Here is a 19,606-nt window from a genome sequence, read left to right on the forward strand (position 1 = left end):
AGATGACTTCAATTGTGGTATGTGTCAAACATACATAGATGAAAACAGAACACTATAAGTGGGTATACTCCAAAACTCATTTTATGAGGCTAGCATTACCTTGATATTAAAACCTGAATACAGTATGAGAAACGAATATTATATGCCAATTTCACTTGCAAACATAGAGAAATCCTCAATAAAGTATTATCCAATAAAGTTCAGTAACAACAACAACAACAACAACAAATGCCTAATACATCATAAGGAAGCTTGGTCTGTGCCAAGATATCAAGATTGGTTTAACATTTAAAAACCCTTAGTGTAATTTACCACATTAACAGCTTAATGTGGTAAAAAAGCATATGATCATTTCAATATACACAGAAAGTATCTGATAACATTTAATATTCATGATTTTAAAAATTCTTATGAAACTGAGAATCACAAGGAACTTTAAACATCTTATTTAGGCTATCTATAAAATCCTACAGTAGTGATCATGTCAAATGGTGAAGCATTTCAAAAAAGAGCCCCCTTTTATTCAACATAAATCAGTTCAAATTGGTAAGAAAAAGAAATGGAATGTATAAGAATTGGAAAGGAAGAAAGAAAATGTTGAATATTTGTGGATTGAATATTTGTTAGCAACAAATAGTTCAAAAATTAGATTTTTTTTATTTGAAAAAAAATTTTTTTAGAGATGAGTCTTGCTCTGATCATGCAGACTGAAAGTGCAGTGGCACAATCATAGCTCACTATATCCTCAAACTCCTGGGCTTAAGCAGTCCTCTTGCCTTAGCCTCCCATGTGGCGTGGGCTACAGGTGTGTGCTAATTTTCTCAAATTTTTGGTAAAGACGAGATTCTGCTGTGTTGTTCAGGCTGGTCTCAAACCCCTTGCCTCAAGCAGTCCTTCTGCCTTGACCTCCCAGAGCACTGGGATTACAGGCATTGAGCCACTGTGCCCATCCAAAAATTAGACATTTTAAAATGATACAATTTATAATAGCACTAACATTTATCAAGCACTTGTGGAAAAATATAACAAAAGATGCATATACCAATATTTTTAAAACTATAAAAGTTTATTGGAAGACATTAAAGAGGACCAAAACAAAAGGAGATATAGACATATTTGTGCAGAGAAAAAGTCAGTATTTTAAGATTATCCTAAATTTTGATTTATAGATTCTTTGCAATTTTAATCAAAATCTCAAGTTTTAAAGTTATTTTTTCCAGAAACTTTTCAAGATAATTCTAAAATGTATATGTAAATGCTAAAGGCTAAAAATAGCCAAGACACTTGCATAAAAACTCAGTGGAAGCACTTGCTTTCCTAGATACCAGGCTTAATAAAACATATAATATTAGCAAATTAGAGAGTCTTCAAATGACCTGAGCACATATAAACACTTATTTTATAATAAATGTGAACTGCAGAGTAATGGGGAAAGGACAGGATTTTCAAAAACTCTTGTTGAGACAATTGGATGTTCTTATAAAACAAAAATATATTGGCTTTCTTATCCTATATATAAAATTAATTCTGGGTATATTATAGACTTAAATATGAAAAGCAACATATAGGACTTCAGGGCTGGGAATGTTTTTTTTAAGGAGATGTCTAAAGCACAATCCATAATGGAAAACATGATTCAATTGACTACGTTAAAAATAACTCATATTCATCAAATATACCATAAAGAAAATAAAGCCACAGAGTGAAAGAAGACATTTGCAGCTCATACAACTGAAAGGACTCATACATTACCAATAATAAAAAAGTCTCAATAAAAATTGTGCAAAGGACTTGAATAGGAAATTCTCCCCCTCCAAACGGAAATCAAAATAGGAATAAATATATAAAAAGAGTTCAACTGTATCAATATCTCTGTTTTCTGCCTCTACATTTTGTCCCACTGGAAGGTTTTTTGGGGGCAGTAATATGCATGGAGCTATCATCTCTTATAACAATATCATCTTCTAGAGTACCCACTAAAGGACCTGCCCGAGGCTGTTTTACAGTTAACTATTTTTTTAAGAAATAAAAGGAGTACACTCTAAAATATTTAAAAGTGTAGTTTCGTAAGCACATAAACCAGAAGCATAATTTATTATTATTATCAAATATTATGTACTGTGCATAATAGTATTGCTATACTTTTATATGACTGGCAGTGCAGTAGGTTTGTTTATACGAGCATCACCACAAATTCATGAGTAATGTGTTGTGCTATGACATTATGATGACTGTGATGTCACTAGGTGATAGGAACTTTTCAGTTCTGTTATAATGTTATGGTACCACTGTCATATATGTGGTCCATTGTTGACTGAATCATTTTGTGGTGCAGAACTGTAAACCAAAAGCACATAATAACTTGGGAAATGCCTATTAATGAAATGTTAAGTGAAAAATAGTGAGTTTTCTTTAAAACGTGTACATACAATTTACATGCACCAAAATACTAACAATCTGGATGAATTATCTTTCCACTGTTCTGATTTTCCTAAAGTTAATATATATTAATTACATATAGATAAAGCAAAAATAATATTTTAAGAAAGTTTTTGCATAATTAAGAAACTTTCTAAGCATGACATTTTAAAGCATCCAATTTTTCATGTTTATCCTATTATAGGAGCATTATACTTATCTTTTTTCTACCATATTTGTTTCTATTTTCTAGCAGCCGTTATTTAGAAGCCCTGTCTTTTTTAGTTATTTCATTTTAAATAACCATTTTTAACAGGTATTTGACATAAATGGAACTGATGTTACTCCCCGACCTCTTTACCATCCAGATCCACTTACTGGTACAGCAAAACCAAGTAAACTCTTGACATCACAAGAAGGATCACTTGGATCAGAATTTATATCTTCCTATAGCCTTTATCAGAATACAATAAATCCTAGTACGTTAGGGCAGTTTACAAGGTAGAGTATACTATTATATAGTTCCTTTTTCTATCATATATATTGCCTTTCCATTTAAATTGCAAATGTGAATCTTAGATATCAGTTGTCTCCAGTCTCCCAGTTTCTTTCTTTCTTTCTTTCTTTTTTGAGACAAGTTTCACTCCTGTTGCCCAGGCTGGAGTGCAGTGGTGCCATCTTGGCTCACTGCAACCTCCACCTCCCAGGTTCAAGCAATTCTCCTGCCTCAGCCTCCCGAGTAGCTGGGATTACAGGCGCCCCCCCCCACTACACCTGGCTAATTTTTTGTATTTTTAATAGAGACGGGGTGTCACCATGTTAGCCAGACTGATCTCGAACTCCTGACCTCAGGTGATCCACCTGCCTAGGCCTCCCAACATGCTGGGATTACAGGCATGAGCCACCCAGTTTTGATTATCATCCTAGTGTTCCATCTCTATGTTCCTCTCATGTTTTAAATTAAATGCAGAGCTCTTAATGTCTTCAGAGTTTCCATACACTCACAACAAAACATTTGTGAAAAATATATATATTTCACTCAAGACTTCCTGAGCAACCAAAAGATGGGACTAAAATCACATACAATTAATTTCAAATTCTCATTAGACATTTTTCTTCAGGTTTCTTCAGCTTCTTTTGAGCTGCATTTTACAGGAAGAGGTGGCTTTCCTTTTTTCCCCTCCTCTCCCATGCAAATCTCTGTTCTCCTAGAGTTTGATTTCTCTCTTATTTTATAACACACAGCAATTATGCTTCTCTGGAGCTTGCCTCTGAATTTGCCTGCAAAAATATAGGAGTACCTGGTAAAGGAAGATATTCCAATAAACTTTACATCCTCTTTTGATGGGCAGTTGAGACTATAAATAGGAACAAAAAAGAAAGTATGTAATACCATGGAGTACTGCTAAGTTCATATGTTTAAGGAAATTATTTTTGGATTCTTCCATTGATTTCTGAGTATGTATATTTTAGTTAAAACTTGAGAAGGCCTTTATAAAATGAAATAAATCACATTTTTAAGATGACATTTGAACAGTGAACAGAAACCAAGTGAAAAACAAAAGGAAGAGTATTCCAGGCTGAGGCTCTGAAGTTAGAGAGCTCTGTAAGATGAGGAACTAATAAAAGAAAAAAAGTAAAGGAAGACTAATAATGAAGATGAATATGCTGGGTAGGTTGACTGTATTTTGGATTTTTGTACTAAATGTATTGGTAATTCACCGAAGGACTTTAAGCATGTTTAACATGTCTTTCTTCCAAAATATATTTTGGCTGGGTGCGGTGGTTCACGCCTGTAATCACAGCACTTTGGGAGGCCGAGGTGGGCAGATCACCTGACGTCAGGAGTTCAAGACCAGCCTGGCCAACATGGTGAAACCATGTCTCTACTAAAAATACAAAAAAATTAGCTGGACATGGTGGCGCAAGCCTGTAATCCCAGCCACTCAGGAGGCTGAGGCAGGAGAGTCACTTGAACCTGGGAGGCAGAGGTTGCAGTGAGCAGAGATCATGCCACTGCACTACAGCCTGGGTGACAGAGCGAGACTCCATTTCAAAAAATAAATAAAGATACTAATAAATTTTAAGTAACTTTTTAAGAAATATTAAAAACCAACTCATTATTTAAAAATTAATGTATCTATTTTGCTTATATGATCATAGTATATTTGATTTCTCCATCTGATAATATGTTCTAATTTGTATATGTAGTTTCCTATAAGGACATCTAAATAAATGAGTAATTTTGTTATTCATTATTAAAGGTCAGTTTTAGGAAGCAGTACAGTTTCTAAGTCAAGTGTATCAGCAAGTGAATCAATAGCAGAAGACCTGGAAGAACCATCCTATAAACGGGAAAGATTGACTAGTTTCACAGGTAATGAAAATATACTTGTTTATTTCAGTAACAGTCTGTTATTTAGTCAATATGCTTATTATTGGTTGGATACTTGAGATAAAAGAAATATGGTAATGATTTCCAAATGCTGGCTTGTGAAGTCGCTTCAAGAGAATTACCAGGGGAATATCTATTTTTTTAAGTTCCCTGGGTGACTGTTTTGAATCATCAGCCTGAGGAACCAATGGCGCTTTGTGTTAGAGCTCAGCTGCTGCTGCTGCTGCTGCTGCTGCTGCTGCTGCTGCTGCTTCTGCTTCTTCCTCTTCCTCTTCTTCTTCCTCTTCCTTTTCTTCCTCTTCCTCTTTTCCTCTTCTTCTTTCCTCTTCTTCCTCACTTCTTCTTCCTCTTCCTCTTCCTCCTCCTCCTCTTCCTCCTCCTCCTCTTCCTTCTCCCCCTCTTCCTCTCCCTCCTCCTCCTCCCCCTGCTCTTCTTCTTCTTCCTCTTCCTCCTCTTCCTCCTCTGCTTCCTTCTCCTCTTCCTCTTCTTCTTTCTTCTTTCCTCTTTTTTTTTTTTTGAGACAGAGTCTTGCTCTGTCACACAGGCTGGCGTGCAGTGGCACAATCTCAGCTCACTGCAACCTCCGCCTCCTGGGTTCAAGCAATTCTCCTGTCTCAGCCTCCCAAGTAGCTGGGATTGCAGGTGTCCGCCACCATGCCTGGCTAATTTTTTTGTATTTTTAATAGAGACGAGGTTTCATCATGTTGGCCAGGCTGGTTTCAAACTTCTGACCTCAAATGATTTGCCCGCCTCAGCCTCCCAAAGTGCTGGGATTACAGGCCTGAGCCAGTGTGCCTGGCCTCTTCTTTCTTCTTCTTCTTCTCAGGGTCTCACTCTGTCACCCCGACTGGAGTGCAATCTTGGCTCACTGCAACCTCTGCTTCCTGGGCTCTAGCGATCCTCCCACCTCAGCCTCCGAAGTACCTGGGAATACAGGCATGTACCACCGTGCCTGGCTAATTTTTTGTAATTATTGTAGATACAGGTTTTCACTATGTTGACCAGGCTGGTCTCGAACTCCTGGGCTCAAGTGATCTGTGTGCCTCGGCCTCCCAAAGTACTGGGATTATCAGTGTGAGCCACCAAACTCAACTTCTAATTGGAGACAAATAATTCTGATACATTTGTGATCAGTTCCATAATAACATGTGGAACGTCATGGGAACACTTAGAAAGGAGTGATTAAATCCTTTGAGGTAAAATAAAAAAGGTTTCACAGAGAACATTATTGACTTTTGAATTAGGTTTTTAAAGATGATTAGTTACTTGTTTGGAGAAGAAGTAGGGGAAGCCCAATCCAGGCAGAGGGTAAAACATGAGGTAATAGAAGGGATTATGAAAATGAAGATACAAGAATGAGGAAATAATAATGGATGATCAGAAGTGCTGGGAGAAATGGTTACATACTTGAGGGGTACTTGATTTGGAGTGCAATAAGGATTTTTTTCCTTTAAAATGATAATGAGGGACTGGTGAAGATATAAGGTTGGAAAAATGGTGCTTTATGGACTTTTCTTTCTGATGTTGGGGGATGTAACAGGAATGACTCTGACAGCAAGTAACAGAATACCCAACTAACAAGAATTGAACAAATATTTACTTTTCTCACATTAAAAGAAGAGATAGCTTTTGGCTTTGATTTTTTTTTGGCTTAATTTTGTCAGAATTTGGATTGGCCGTTCTGCTATTCTCTTTCCTAAAGCCTTTCTTCTTTTCTTATGGTCTCAAAATATCTTCTCCAGCTCACTCTGGGCATTTTATCCACATTAAAGACAGAAAGGAGAAGGGCAATAGCACCATCCTATCTCTCTCATTTTTCAGGAAGGTAAAAAATTTCCCAGAAGCCATTCCGCTTCCTTTATATTTCTGCTTTCATCTCATTGGCCAGAACTGTCACATGACCACCCTTAGCTTTAAAAGAGCCTGGAAAATCAAGTATTTAGCTTTCTATTAATTATATTATTTCTATTAAAAGAAAGAGGCAAGGAGAGAGAGAAAGGGTTTGGAATAAAAACCTAACCAATCAGCAATGTCTGCTGCAGGAGAGACCCTCATTCTCTCAGGTGGAGGCAGGGAAAACTGGATTATTGTCATTACCTCCCCCAGCTTTCTCTGTAGATATTCTTGCCACCTTCCAATCTATTTTTCCAAACTATATTCAGAATGATTTTTTTAGAAACACAACTAATTGCATCCTCTTTTGCTTAGAAACTAACTCTTCAAAGGATTTGCATTACTCTTAGCATAAAGACTAAATCTTTATGTAACAATTTGCCTTGAAGCCTTTCTTTGCTTATCTACATCAAAAACAAACAAAAACAAGTAGCACAAATTTACCTCCAGAAGACTTGAAAAACAATATAGATATTTATATCACCTTGGCCAGTTGCTGGTGAATTTTTTTGTTTTGTTTTGTTTCGTTTTTTAGACGGAGTCTTGCTCTGTCACCCAGGCTAGAGTTCAGTGGCGTGATCTCAGCTTACTGCAACCTCCGCCTCCCGGGTTCAAGTGACTCTTCTGCCTCAGCCTCCCGAATAGCTGGGAATACAGGCGCTTGCCACCATGCCTGGCTAATTTTTGTGTTTTTAGTAGAGATGGGGTTTCACCATGTTGCACAGGCTGGTCTTGAACTGCTGACCTCGTGATCTGCCTGCCTCGGCTTCCCAAAGTGCTGGGATTACAGGCGTGAGCCACCACGCCCAGCCGTTGCTGGTGAATTCCAACTACAAAGTCAGCCTCTAAAATGAATGACACCTAAACAATTCTACTTCTACCCACTGGCTTCTTTTTTAGACCAGAACAGTGCTTCCTCACTCTAGAATGCATATTAAAGTCATCTGGTATGCCTTTTAAAAATTCCCATAGTTGTGTCTCAATTCAGGTCAATTGAATTGCAATATCTGGGACTAGGGTTTAGGCCTAAGCAGTAAGTATGCTGATAAATATTTTGCTACCTACACAGGTGGCAAGGAAACATTTATTTGCAGCATTTGCCAATTTCCATGTTATAAATCCTCTCATCACAGCAGATTTCAAGCTCCCAACATAAATTTTCTGAATGGGAAGTTACAAATAGATACTTAGTAGCACACCACCATACAGATACAATAGATATTTTAAATAACTGCAAGAATTAGGTAGTAGTAGATTTTTTTTTTTTTGAGACAAAGTCTCGCTCTGTCACCCAGGCTGGAGTGCAGTGGTGCAATCTCGGCTCACTACAACCTCTGCTTCCTGGGTTCAGGCCATTCTCCTGCCTCATACTCCCAAGTAGCTGGGATTACAGGTGCCTGCCACCACACTCAGCTAATTTTTGTATTTTTAGTAGAGACAGGGTTTCACCTTTTTTGCCAGGCTGGTCTCGAGTGATCCGCCGCCTTGGCCTCCCAAAATGCTGGGATTGCAGGTGTGAGCCACCACTTCTGGACGGTAGTAGTAAAATTTAATAGCATAACTAGGAAGTGATGATCCTTGAGTAATTATTATCTTTGTTTTTAATATGATTTATTTAATAATAAGTTTATATAATTTAATTTTGAGTAATGTCTACGTTTAACAACTGACTCACAAAATTCCTGAAATTAGCCTGTTCTAATATACTTCTAGATAAAAATATATTTAAAATATGTTTGTAACTTCCCCCCTCCCAGACCTACTGAATAAAAAATTCTGGGGTGGACTTCCAGTTTCTGTTCTTATATGTAGAGAGTTTAAAAGTCATTACTCCTGTCTTATAATAAGAAAAAGTTGGACAAATGGAAAATTAACAACTTTTCTTGGGCTCATCAGAGAACTGTGGTGACAAGGGCAAACTGCCACCTTAAGATCTAGAGAGACAGACAATCCAGAGAAATACAGTTCCCAAGAGTTACTTACCATAAACTGGAGGAACACATGAATGATTATTTTCATGAATTGCTGGAGGCTGAGTATTTTACTAGTATAAGAGTAAAAAATTAATGGGGGAGCACAATCATGGGAAAGAGAGGGCCCACACTTACATGGGCTTCATTCTAGGAATCCAGTGGATTCTTTCAGTGAGGATCTGAGCTGAGGATCTGAGCTAAAGATCTGAGCTGAGGATAAGCTAGTGGCCTTGGTAGGGGAGGCAAAGAATATCCACCTTAAAACACTCCTTCCTCTTTTTTTCTAACAAAGACTTAGTCTGGGGATGGGGGGTGGGGGAAATTTGCCAGAGGGTAATTTTGAAACTATAGCCCCAATAGGGTAAGGGAATTCTACTCTAGCACCAGCCTTTATTTCTTAACTAAGGAGGAAAGATAACAGCGTTTAAGGAATTCCATTGGAAATGTTGCAGCCAGGGAAGGGAGTAGGGGCAGGGATAAGACAACTATGCCCTTGAAGTAGGAATAGATATACTTGTGAACACCATGTCTCCAAGACACAGGTTAACTAAAAGTCTGAGACTCAATCAGATTGTAGACTACTTCCCTTCTCCACACTTACTACCAGTGAACCTCCAGAGTAACAATACTGGATTGCAGATGAAAGAATTGCAAGACATAGGCTTTCTCTAAAGCAATACAAAGAGAAGCCTGAAAGCCAGGAAGGGAAACAAAAACAAGAAAGGTCTTGGTATCTGTAGCTAAAACAACATTAAACACAACCAAACTGCTACCCTGAGTGCTATCAATTCTTCTGCTGAAGGCCTTATTACCTCAGCACCTGTTACAGGATACAACAGGTCTGGCTTTTAACAAAAAGTCATTAGGAGTGCTAAAGGGCAAGAAAAAAATATTTTCAAGATATCAAGCAAGCATCAAACCCAGACTGTTATGATACAAATTTAAAAACTATTGGACAGGGCGTTTTAAATAATTATGATTAATATGTTAAGAGATCTAATGGAAAAAGTATACAATGTGCAAGCTGTGTAATGTCAGCAGAGAGATGAAAATTATATGAAAGACTCAAAATGACATGCTAGATATCAAAAACACAGCAACATGAATGAAGAATATCTTTGATAGCCCCATTGACTTCACAGGGTTAAGGAAAGTATCAGTTAATTTGAAGGTCAATAAAAAATTCCCAAACTAAAATGCAAAGAGAAAAAATAATGAAAATAGAACAGCCATCCAAGAACTGTGGGATAATATCAAAAGGCGTAACATATGCACAATTGGAATACCAGAAGAGAGAATGGGATAGAAGAAATGCTTGTAGTAATACTTGTTGAGAACATTCCAAAATTGTCAGACACTAAACAACAGATACAAAAAGAATACCAAGCAAGATAAATATCAAAGCAAAACAAAAACACAAAACCTAGGAATATTATATTCAAATTACAGACAACAAAAGACAAAGAGAACATCTTGAAGGAAGCCAGAAGGAAAAAAAATCTTACCTATAGGAGAATAAGGATATATTTTTTATTGTTTTCTTTTTTTCTCTTTTATTTTTGTACAGACAGGTTTTTGCCATGTGCCCAGGCTGGTCTTGAACTCCTGGGTTCAAGCGATTCTCCTGCCTCAAGCCTCCCTAAGTGCTGGGATTATTATAGGCATGAGTCATCACACCTGGCTAGAAGAACAAGGATATAAATTACATTTGACTTCTCATCACAAACCAAATAAACAAGAAAAGAGTGAAACAAAAATCTTTAAAGTGTTGAAATTAAAAACTGGCATTCTATAATTCTATATCCAGAAAAATTATCCTTCAACAGTGAAGGAGAAATGAAGATTTTCCCAGATAAAGAAAATTCTGAGGTAATTTATTGCCAGCAGACCAGCTCTGAAAGAAATGTGGAAAGAACTTCATCAGGCAAAAGAAAAATGACATGGGTCAGAAACTTGCATCTACATAAAGAAAGGCTAGATGGCATTCTGTAGACCACATTCTGGGCCATAAAACATACTTCAACAAATCCAAAAGAATAGAAATTATACAAAGTATGTGCTCAGATGACAATAGCAATAAGCTAGAAATCAGAACAGAAAGATAGCTGGAAATTTTCCAAACATTTGCAAATTAAACCACAAAATTCTAAATAACCCATGGGCCAAAGAAGTCTCGAGAGAAATTTAAAAACAAATAATTTGAACTCAATGAAAATGAAAATACAACTTAGCACAATTTGGGGATGAAGAAAAAGCAATTTTTAGAGGGAAATTTATAACGCCAAATGCATATGTTAGAAAAGAAGAGAGATATACAATTAATAACTTAGGTTTCCACTGTCCTTTGAGACAACTGGCTGTTCTCTGCTATCAGGCAGAGCTGCTGACAGGGTACTTTGATGGCTTCTGGTTAATTTGGCCACAGGATGTATTCCTTGGCTAAGCAATTACGCTATTTGGTATCTGCAGTTGGGCAGGGCTGCGGTTGGGGTCTGAAGGGGGAGCATTTCCAAACTAATTTTACAAGGCCAGCATCACCCTGATGCCAAAGCTAGACTAAGATATTACAAGAAAAAATCATGGGCCAATATCCTTGATGAACATGGATGCAAAAATCCTCAACAGAATATTAGCAAACTGAATTCCACAACACATTGAAAAAACTCATCCACCATGATCAAGTGGGATTTGTCCCTGAGATGCAAGCATGGTTCAACATATGCAAATTAATAAATATGATACATCACAATAGAATGAAGGACAAAAACTGTATGATCATTTCATCAGACGCAGAAAAAGAAGGGAACTCTTATACACTGTTGATGGGAATATAAATTAGTATAGCCATTATGGAAAACTGTAGGTAGGTTCCTCAAACTAAAAATAGAATTACCAAAAGATCCAGCAATCCTACTTCTGGGTATTTACCCAAAAGATTTGAAATCAATTTCTCTGACTGCATCCCATGTTCATTGCAGCACTATTCACAGTAGCCAAGTTATGGAATCAACTTATGTTCATCAACAGATGAATGGATAAAGAAAATGTGGTATATACACACAGTGGAATACTATTCAGCCTTAAAAAGAAGGAAATTCTGTCATTTGTGACAACATGGATGTAATGAATTAGAGAACATTATGCTAAGTGAAATAAACCAGACACAGAAAGACAAATACTACATGTTCTCAGTTATATGTGGAATCTAAGACAATTGATCTCATAGAGGTGGAATGTAGAATGGTAGTTAACAAAGGCTAGGGATTTGGGAGATTGGGGAGAAGATGATCAAAGGGTGAAAAATCTTAGGAGAAGTATGTTTTTTTAAAAAGTCTATTGCATAATGTGGTAAATATAGTTAATAGAATATTCTATATTACAAAATTGCAAAGAGAAATTTCAAATATTTTCACTACAAAAATGTTGAGTATTTGAGGTGATGGATATGTTAACTAGCTTGATTTAATTATTCTACATTGTATTCATAAACCATCACTTTGTACCCCATAAATGTACACAATTATAAGTTGTCACTTTACAATTTAAAAATTGTATATTCCTATAAAATACAACATATTTAAAAGTATCTTCCTAAAAAAGATATTTTAAAAATTATGTCACAGGCAAAATGAAACTAGGCTTACTTTTTTTTTTTTTTTTTTTTTTTGAGACGGAGTCTCGCTCTGTCGCCCAGGCTGGAGTGCAGTGGCGCGATCTCGGCTCACTGCAAGCTCCGCCTCCCGGGTTCACGCCGTTCTCCTGCCTCAGCCTCCCGAGTAGCTGGGACTACAGGCGCCCGCTACCACGCCCGGCTAATTTTTTGTATTTTTTAGTAGAGATGGGGTTTCACCGTGTTAGCCAGGATGGTCTCGATCTCCTGACCTCGTGATCCGCCCGCCTCGGCCTCCCAAAGTGCTGGGATTACAGGCGTGAGCCACCGCGCCCGGCCTAGGCTTACTTTTTTAAAAAGGAATAAAGTTGATGCAGATTGGGCCAAGCGTGGTGGCTCACACCTGTAATCCCAGCACTTTGGGAGGCCGAGATGGGCGGATCACCTGAAGTCAGGAGTTCAAGACCAGCCTGGCCAACATGGCAAAACCCCGTATATACTAAAAAACCAAAAATTAGCTGGGTGTGGTGGTGCACACCTGTAATCCCAGCTACTCGGGAAGCTGAAGCAGGAGAGTCACTTGAACCCAGGAGGTGGAGGTTTCAGTGAGCCCAGATTGCGCCATTGCACTCCAGTCTGGTGACAAGAGTGAAACTCCGTCTCAAAAAAAGTTTATACAGATTGGAAGGCAAGAAATAAAACTGTCTATACTTACAGATGACATCATTGTCTATACAGAAAATTCCTAAGAATCTACAAAAAAAAGAAAAGAAAAGAAAAGAAAACTTCCTGGCACCAATAGGCATGTATCCTGCAACACTGCAGGATACAAGGTCAATATATAAAAGCAAACTGCCTTTCTGTTTGCCATCAACGAACTACTAGACTTTGAAATTAAACTACAACAACAAAAAACATTTACAGTAGCATCAGAAAAGTATAAATCTAACAAAATATTTACAGAATCTATACACAGAAAGCCTCAAAACAGGGAAGAAAGAAGTAAAAAAAATAAATAAATGAATTTCATATGCAGGCATTGGAACATTCAGTATTGTAAAGATATCAGTTATTTGTAATTCGATGTATAGATTCAATCCAATCTTAATCAAAATCCCAGCAATCTTTTCTGTAGATATCAGCTAATTTATTCTATAATTTATATTGAAGAACAGAGGATTTAAAACAGCCAGCCCAACTCTGGAAAAAAAAAAAACTGAAGGACTCACATTACCTGATTTCAAGCATAAGTATAGAGCTATCATAATCAAGTACACTGATAGATAAAATGGAATACAGAGCTCAGAAATAGACCCACACTAATATAATCAACTGATTTTTTACAAAAATACAAAGGCAATTCAATGAAGAAAGAATTCTCTTTTCAATAAATGTTGATGGAAAAATTGAACATCCGTATGCAAAAAAAAGAGAGAGAGAGAGCATAGACACAGACCTTACATCTTACTCAAAAATTAACTCAAAATGGATCATGGGCCTACAGTTAAAATGCAAAAGTAAGAAACTTTTTGAAAAACATCAGGAAAAAATCTGTGTGATCTTGGCTTTGGTAATGGAATTTTAGATACACCAAAAGCACAATCCATAAAAGTAGAAATTGGTAGAATTGGACTTTTTAAAAATTTTTGCTTTGTGAAAGAAAATGTTAAGTGAATGATAGGACAAACCACAGGCTGGGAGAAAATTGTTTGCAAATCAAATAGATCATAAAGGACTTTTATCCAAAGTACATAAACAATTCATAAATTTCACAGTAAAAAAAAACCCAACTGTATTGCTCTGTTTTCACCCTGCTGATAAAGACATACCCAAGACTGGGAAGAAAAAGAGGTTTAATGGATTTACATTTCACATGGCTGGGGAGGCCTCACAATCATGGTGGAAGGCAAGGATGAGCAAGTCATATCTCACATGGATGGCAGCACACAAACGAGAGAGGTTGTGCAGGGAAACTCCCATTTTTAGAACCATCAGATCTCTTGAGACTCATTCACTATTACAAGAACAGCACAGGAAAGAACTGCTCCCATAAGTCAATCACCTCCCACTGGGTTCCTCTCATGACATGGAATTGTGGGAGTTACAATTCAAGATGAGATTTGGGTGGAGACACAGCCAAACTATATCATTCCACCCCTGGTCTCTTCTAAATCTCATGTCCTCACATTTCAAAACCAATCATGCCTTCCCAACAATCCCCGCAAGTCTTAAGTCATTTCAGCATTAACTCAAAAGTCCACAGTCCAATGTCTCATCTGAGACAAGGCAAGTCCCTTCTGCCTATGAGCCTGTAAAATCAAAAGCAAGTTAGTTACTTCCTAGATACAATGGGGGTACAGGCATTGGGTAAATACAGCTGTTCCAAATGGGAGAAACTGGCCAAAACAAAGGGGCTACAGGCCCCATGCAAGTCCAAAATCCAGCAGGGCAGTCAAATTTTAAAACTCAAAAATGATCTCTTTTCACTCCATATCTTGCATCCAGGTCACACTGATGCAAGAGGTGGGTTCCCATGGTCTTGGACAGCTCCACCCCTGTGGCTTTTCAGGGTATAGCCTCCCTCCTGGCTGCTTTCATGGGTTGGCATTGAGTGTCTATGGCTTTTCCTGGCACATGGTGCAAGCTGTCAGTGGATCTACCATTCTGGGGTCTGGAGGATGGTGGTCCTCTTCTCAAGGCTCCACTAGGCAGTGCCCCAGTAGGGACTCTGTGTGGGGCTCCCACCTCACATTTCCCTTCTGCATTGCCCTAGCAGAGCTTCTCCATGATGGCCCTGCCCCTGCAGCAAACTTCTGACTGGGCATCCAGGCGTTACCATACATCCTCTAAAATCTAGGGGGAGGTTCTCATACCTCAATTCTTGACATCTGTGCACTCACAGGCTCAATACCACATGGAAGCTGCCAAGGCTTGGGGCTTCCACCCTCTGAAGCCATAGCTTGAGCTGTACCTTCATCCCTTTTAGTCACGGCTGGAGTGGCTGGGATGCAGGGCACAAAATACCTAGACTGCACACAACACCGGGACCCTGGGCCCAGCCCACGAAACCACATTCACCTCCTAGGCCTCCAGGCTTGTGATGCGAGGGGCTGCCATGAAGACCTCTGACATGCTCTGTAGACATTTTCCCCATCATCTTGGTGATTAATATTTGGCTCCTCATTACTTATGCACATTTCTGCAGCCAGCTTGAATTTCATTTCAGAAAATGGGATTTTCTTTTCTATTGCATTGTCAGGTGGTAAATTTTCCAATCTTTTATGCTCTGCTTCCCTTATAAAACTGAATGCCTTTAACAGCACCCAAGTCACCTCTTGAATGCTTTGTTGCTTAGAAATTTCTTCTGCCAGATACCCTAAATCTCTCTCAAGTTCAAGTTCCACGAATCTCTAAGGCAGAGGCAAAATGTCACCACTCTTTTTGCTAAAACAAGAGTCACCTTTGCTCCAGTTCCCAATGAGCCCTCCATTTCCATCTGAGACTACCTCAGCCTAGACTCTATTGTCCGTATCGCTCTCAGCATTTTGGTCAAAGCCATGCAAAAAGTCTCTAGGGAGTTCCAAACTTTCCCACATTTTCCTGTCTTCTTCTGAGCCCTCCAAACTCTTCCAACCTCTGTCTGTTATCCAGTTCCAAAGTTGCTTCCACATTTTCGGGTGTCTACAGCAGCACCCCATTCTACTGGTACCAATTTACTGTATTAGTCCATTTTCATGCTGCTGATAAAGACATACCTGAGACTGGGAAGAAAAAGAGGTTTAATGGACTTACAGTTCCACATGGCTGCGGAGGCCTCACCATCATGCCAGAAGGCAAGGATGAGCAAGTCATATCTCATGTGGATGGTGGCATGCAAAATAGAGAGCTTGTGCAGGGAAACTCCCGCTTTTAAAACCATCAGATCTTGTGAGACTCATTCACTATCAAGAAAACAGTGCAGGAAAGACTCACCCCCTTAATTCAATCACCTCCCATTGGGTTCCTCCCATGACACGTGGGAACTGTGGGAGTTACAATTCAAGATGAGATTTGGGTGGGGACACAGCCAAACCATATCACCAACCCAATGAAAAATGAACAAACCGTAGGAACAAACACTTCATCAAAAAAGATATACAGATGGCATATAATAAGCATATGAAATGATGCTCAGTTTCATATGTCATTAGGAAAATACAAATTAAAAATGAGATAGTACTACATATGCATTTAAATGGCTAAAAAAAACCTGATAATACCAATTGCTGGCAAAGATGTGGAGAAATAGGAACTCTCATTCCTTGCTGGTGGGGATGCACAATGGTACATCCAGTTTGGAATATAGTTTGGCAATTTCACATAAAACTAAACATACTCTTACCATATCATCAAGCAGTTGTGTTCCTTGGTATTTACCCAAATGAACTGAAAATTTATCTTCACACAAAAATCTGCACTCAAAAGTTTCTAGCAGCTGAATCATCAATGCAGAAGACTAGAAGCAACCAAGATGTCTTTTAAGTGGTGAATAGATAAACAAACAATAGTATGTCCATATAATGGAATATTATTCAGCAATAAAAAAGTGAGCTATGAATCCATGCAACAAGATTGATGAATCTTAAATACTTATTGCTAAGTCAAATAAACCAGTCTGAAAAGACTATATCCTGTCTGATTCTACTTATATGACAGTCTAGAGAAAGGCAAAACTATAGAAACAGAAAACAAATCAATGGTTGGCAGCAGGGCCTTGAAGAGAAGGGAGAGTTGAATAGGTGAAGCATAATGAATATTTTTAGGATGGTAAAACTATTCTGTATAGATACTGTAATGGTGGATACATAGCACCATGCCTTTACTAAAACCCAAAGAATATTACGACACAAAAAGTGAGACTTAAAATGTGGGAAGTTTTTTTTAAATCACAATTAAGAAATACGAGGATCCTACAATGGAATACAGACTGTAACAAAAGAATCAAACTGCCTTACAAATGTATAATATAACCCTCAGAAGGAGTGGGAGGAAAGGGTATATACCTAAATAATATTGAAAATGAGTAGAGGCTATAAGATTAAAGACAAAAGGAACTGCAAATAAACACTCTAGTTTATAGTCACTTCCCATGGGGGTATTGGTTAATAATTCTGAATCATTGTACATGCATACTGGGATTGAACATGTAAGTAATTGGAGGGCAGATGGTAGGAACTCACCATTGTTGGAGTGGGAGATTACAGAAAGCAAGAAGGGAAGCTAGAATTATTCATGTGGTATTGAACAAGTGTCAAAAACATTAATGTAAACTCATGTTTAGCTTAATAGAGATATAGATGAACATAGATGTATAGATATGTTTGTATATACAAGTTAGTATACATACAAATATTTCTTAGCTCTGTCCACTAAGAAAGCCTGGAAGCAATGACACCCCAGAAGCAGCAAGCACTCTCAGTGCTCAGACTTTGGTTTCTAATTCCATTCTCTAATAAAAGTAACTAGGGCTCTTTGAAGAAATGCCTGATTCTAGAGTTGGTGCATGGATACAAGATGAGCCAGAAAGTAAAGAAGTGCTCAAACAAAACAAAATAGAACAAAACTCTACAATAAACAAACAACAAAAAGGGGTATTTGAGAGGAACCTAGCAGCCAACAGAAAGAGCTCACAATGGCAAAAGGTAGAACAATTTCAACAACAAAATAAATATGGTAGAATTGGATTATAACCCAAATTATAAAATAAATACGCATGAGTTCATAGTAACACAAACTAATATTGAATAAATGAAGAGGAGAGAATAGAAAAATCTTTTTACACGAGAATTCCAAATAATTATATAGATATTCTTCCCTCAAGAAGGTGGATCTTAACTTCCCATTCTACAAGTATGGGCTTTGCATGTTGACTTTCTTCTAAACAGTACAATATGTAAAAGAGAGAGGGGGGAAAATAACTTTAAAGCAGAGGATATTGACAGGTGGTCAAGATTAACACCATCAATGATAAGTTATGATGTTAGCATGTATCTTTGATATGATATGATGAGAATGACACTTTACCTCTGTAATCTTCCTCCCAGAAACCCATAACACTTGTTTAACATCAGAAAATCACAAATTGAAGGACATTCTACAAAATACATGACTGCTACTTTTCAAAACTCTCAAAGTCATCAAAAACAAGGAAATTCTGAGAAACTGTCACAGTGTAGAGAGCCCTAAGGAGACATGATGACTAAATGTAATGTGGTGTCTTGGATGAGATCCTGGAAGAGAAAAATGACATTAGTTAAATTTAAGGAAATTAGAATAAAATATGGACTTTATATGATAATAAAATAGCAATATTGTAGTTGTACTAAATGTACCAGAGTAATATTAACAATAGGGAAAACTGGATATAGGGTATACAGAAACTCTAATTATTCTTACAACTCTTCTGTATAGCTAAAACTATTCTAAAATGCAAAGTTTACCAAATGTTGAAAAAAGTCTAGAGGTAAGTACAAGCAATTATTGCTAAGCCCTTGGGTGATTCTGTTGCAGGGTAAAGTTTGAGAACCATTGCTTTACCATATAACCAGAAGGAGTTTTGTGCTTAGAAAAGTTTGTGGTTTTAATTGCAAGGTAGGGGCCAAACAGCATCTCATGCACAGGTTGTCTCTGGATGCTCTCAGTTAATAAATAAGTCACTAATAGATACCTTTGACAAGTGAGGAGAAGGTAGGAAGAATAAACTGCTTTTGTGACTCAATTATGCTGTAATTGTATTGGGCCCATTGAAGCTAAAGTAGAGGCCAAGGAAGGCTTCATAGGTTGTTCTCTACTGGGGTCTCTGAGAATAGCCAAACAATTGCATCCCTTTTCCTCACCCTGTTCTGAATTAATTGAAAAATATGATAAGGGTAAATATGATGAATTGGAGCCAAAATATCACATTATGGATAAAAGTCCCCTGTTAAACCCTCAAATTTGACAGACTTACCCACCCATTCACAAAAGGTTCTGGACCACTTCAGGACTCTCCTAACCCTCTCAAGGGGATTCATGAGTAAAGGTGTGGAGAGGAGCCATGATTGTCACACTAGGCTAGAGCTCCCTCCTCTGGGAAGAACCTTCAGGAGTGTAGATGTTCCCTCCATCATTGGCAGTCAAGAGGAGCAGGCAAAACAGACTGATAGAATTGTGATGCTTTTCTAGGTGGAGAGAGAGGTGTACTCAAAATCTGTGGTACAGCCAGTCTAAAGTTAGGGGATCTGACCCATGAAATAGGCAGATTCTATAGGTAAAGAGTGTGGTTTGGGGGTAGTTTCT

General features: G+C 37.8%; 1 protein-coding gene across 1 annotated transcript in view; it reads left to right on the plus strand.

Annotated features, from left to right (window-relative positions):
* The window catches only part of DNAI4 (dynein axonemal intermediate chain 4), a 112,688-nt gene that overhangs the window by 29,675 nt on the left and 63,407 nt on the right, over positions 1–19,606 (plus strand). The window contains 2 exon segments of the mRNA XM_003806952.6: positions 2,735–2,919; positions 4,683–4,795. Coding sequence (XP_003807000.3) covers positions 2,735–2,919; positions 4,683–4,795 — 298 coding nt within the window.

Source organism: Pan paniscus, chromosome 1, assembly GCF_029289425.2.
Source record: "Pan paniscus chromosome 1, NHGRI_mPanPan1-v2.0_pri, whole genome shotgun sequence".
NCBI lineage: Eukaryota > Metazoa > Chordata > Mammalia > Primates > Hominidae > Pan > Pan paniscus.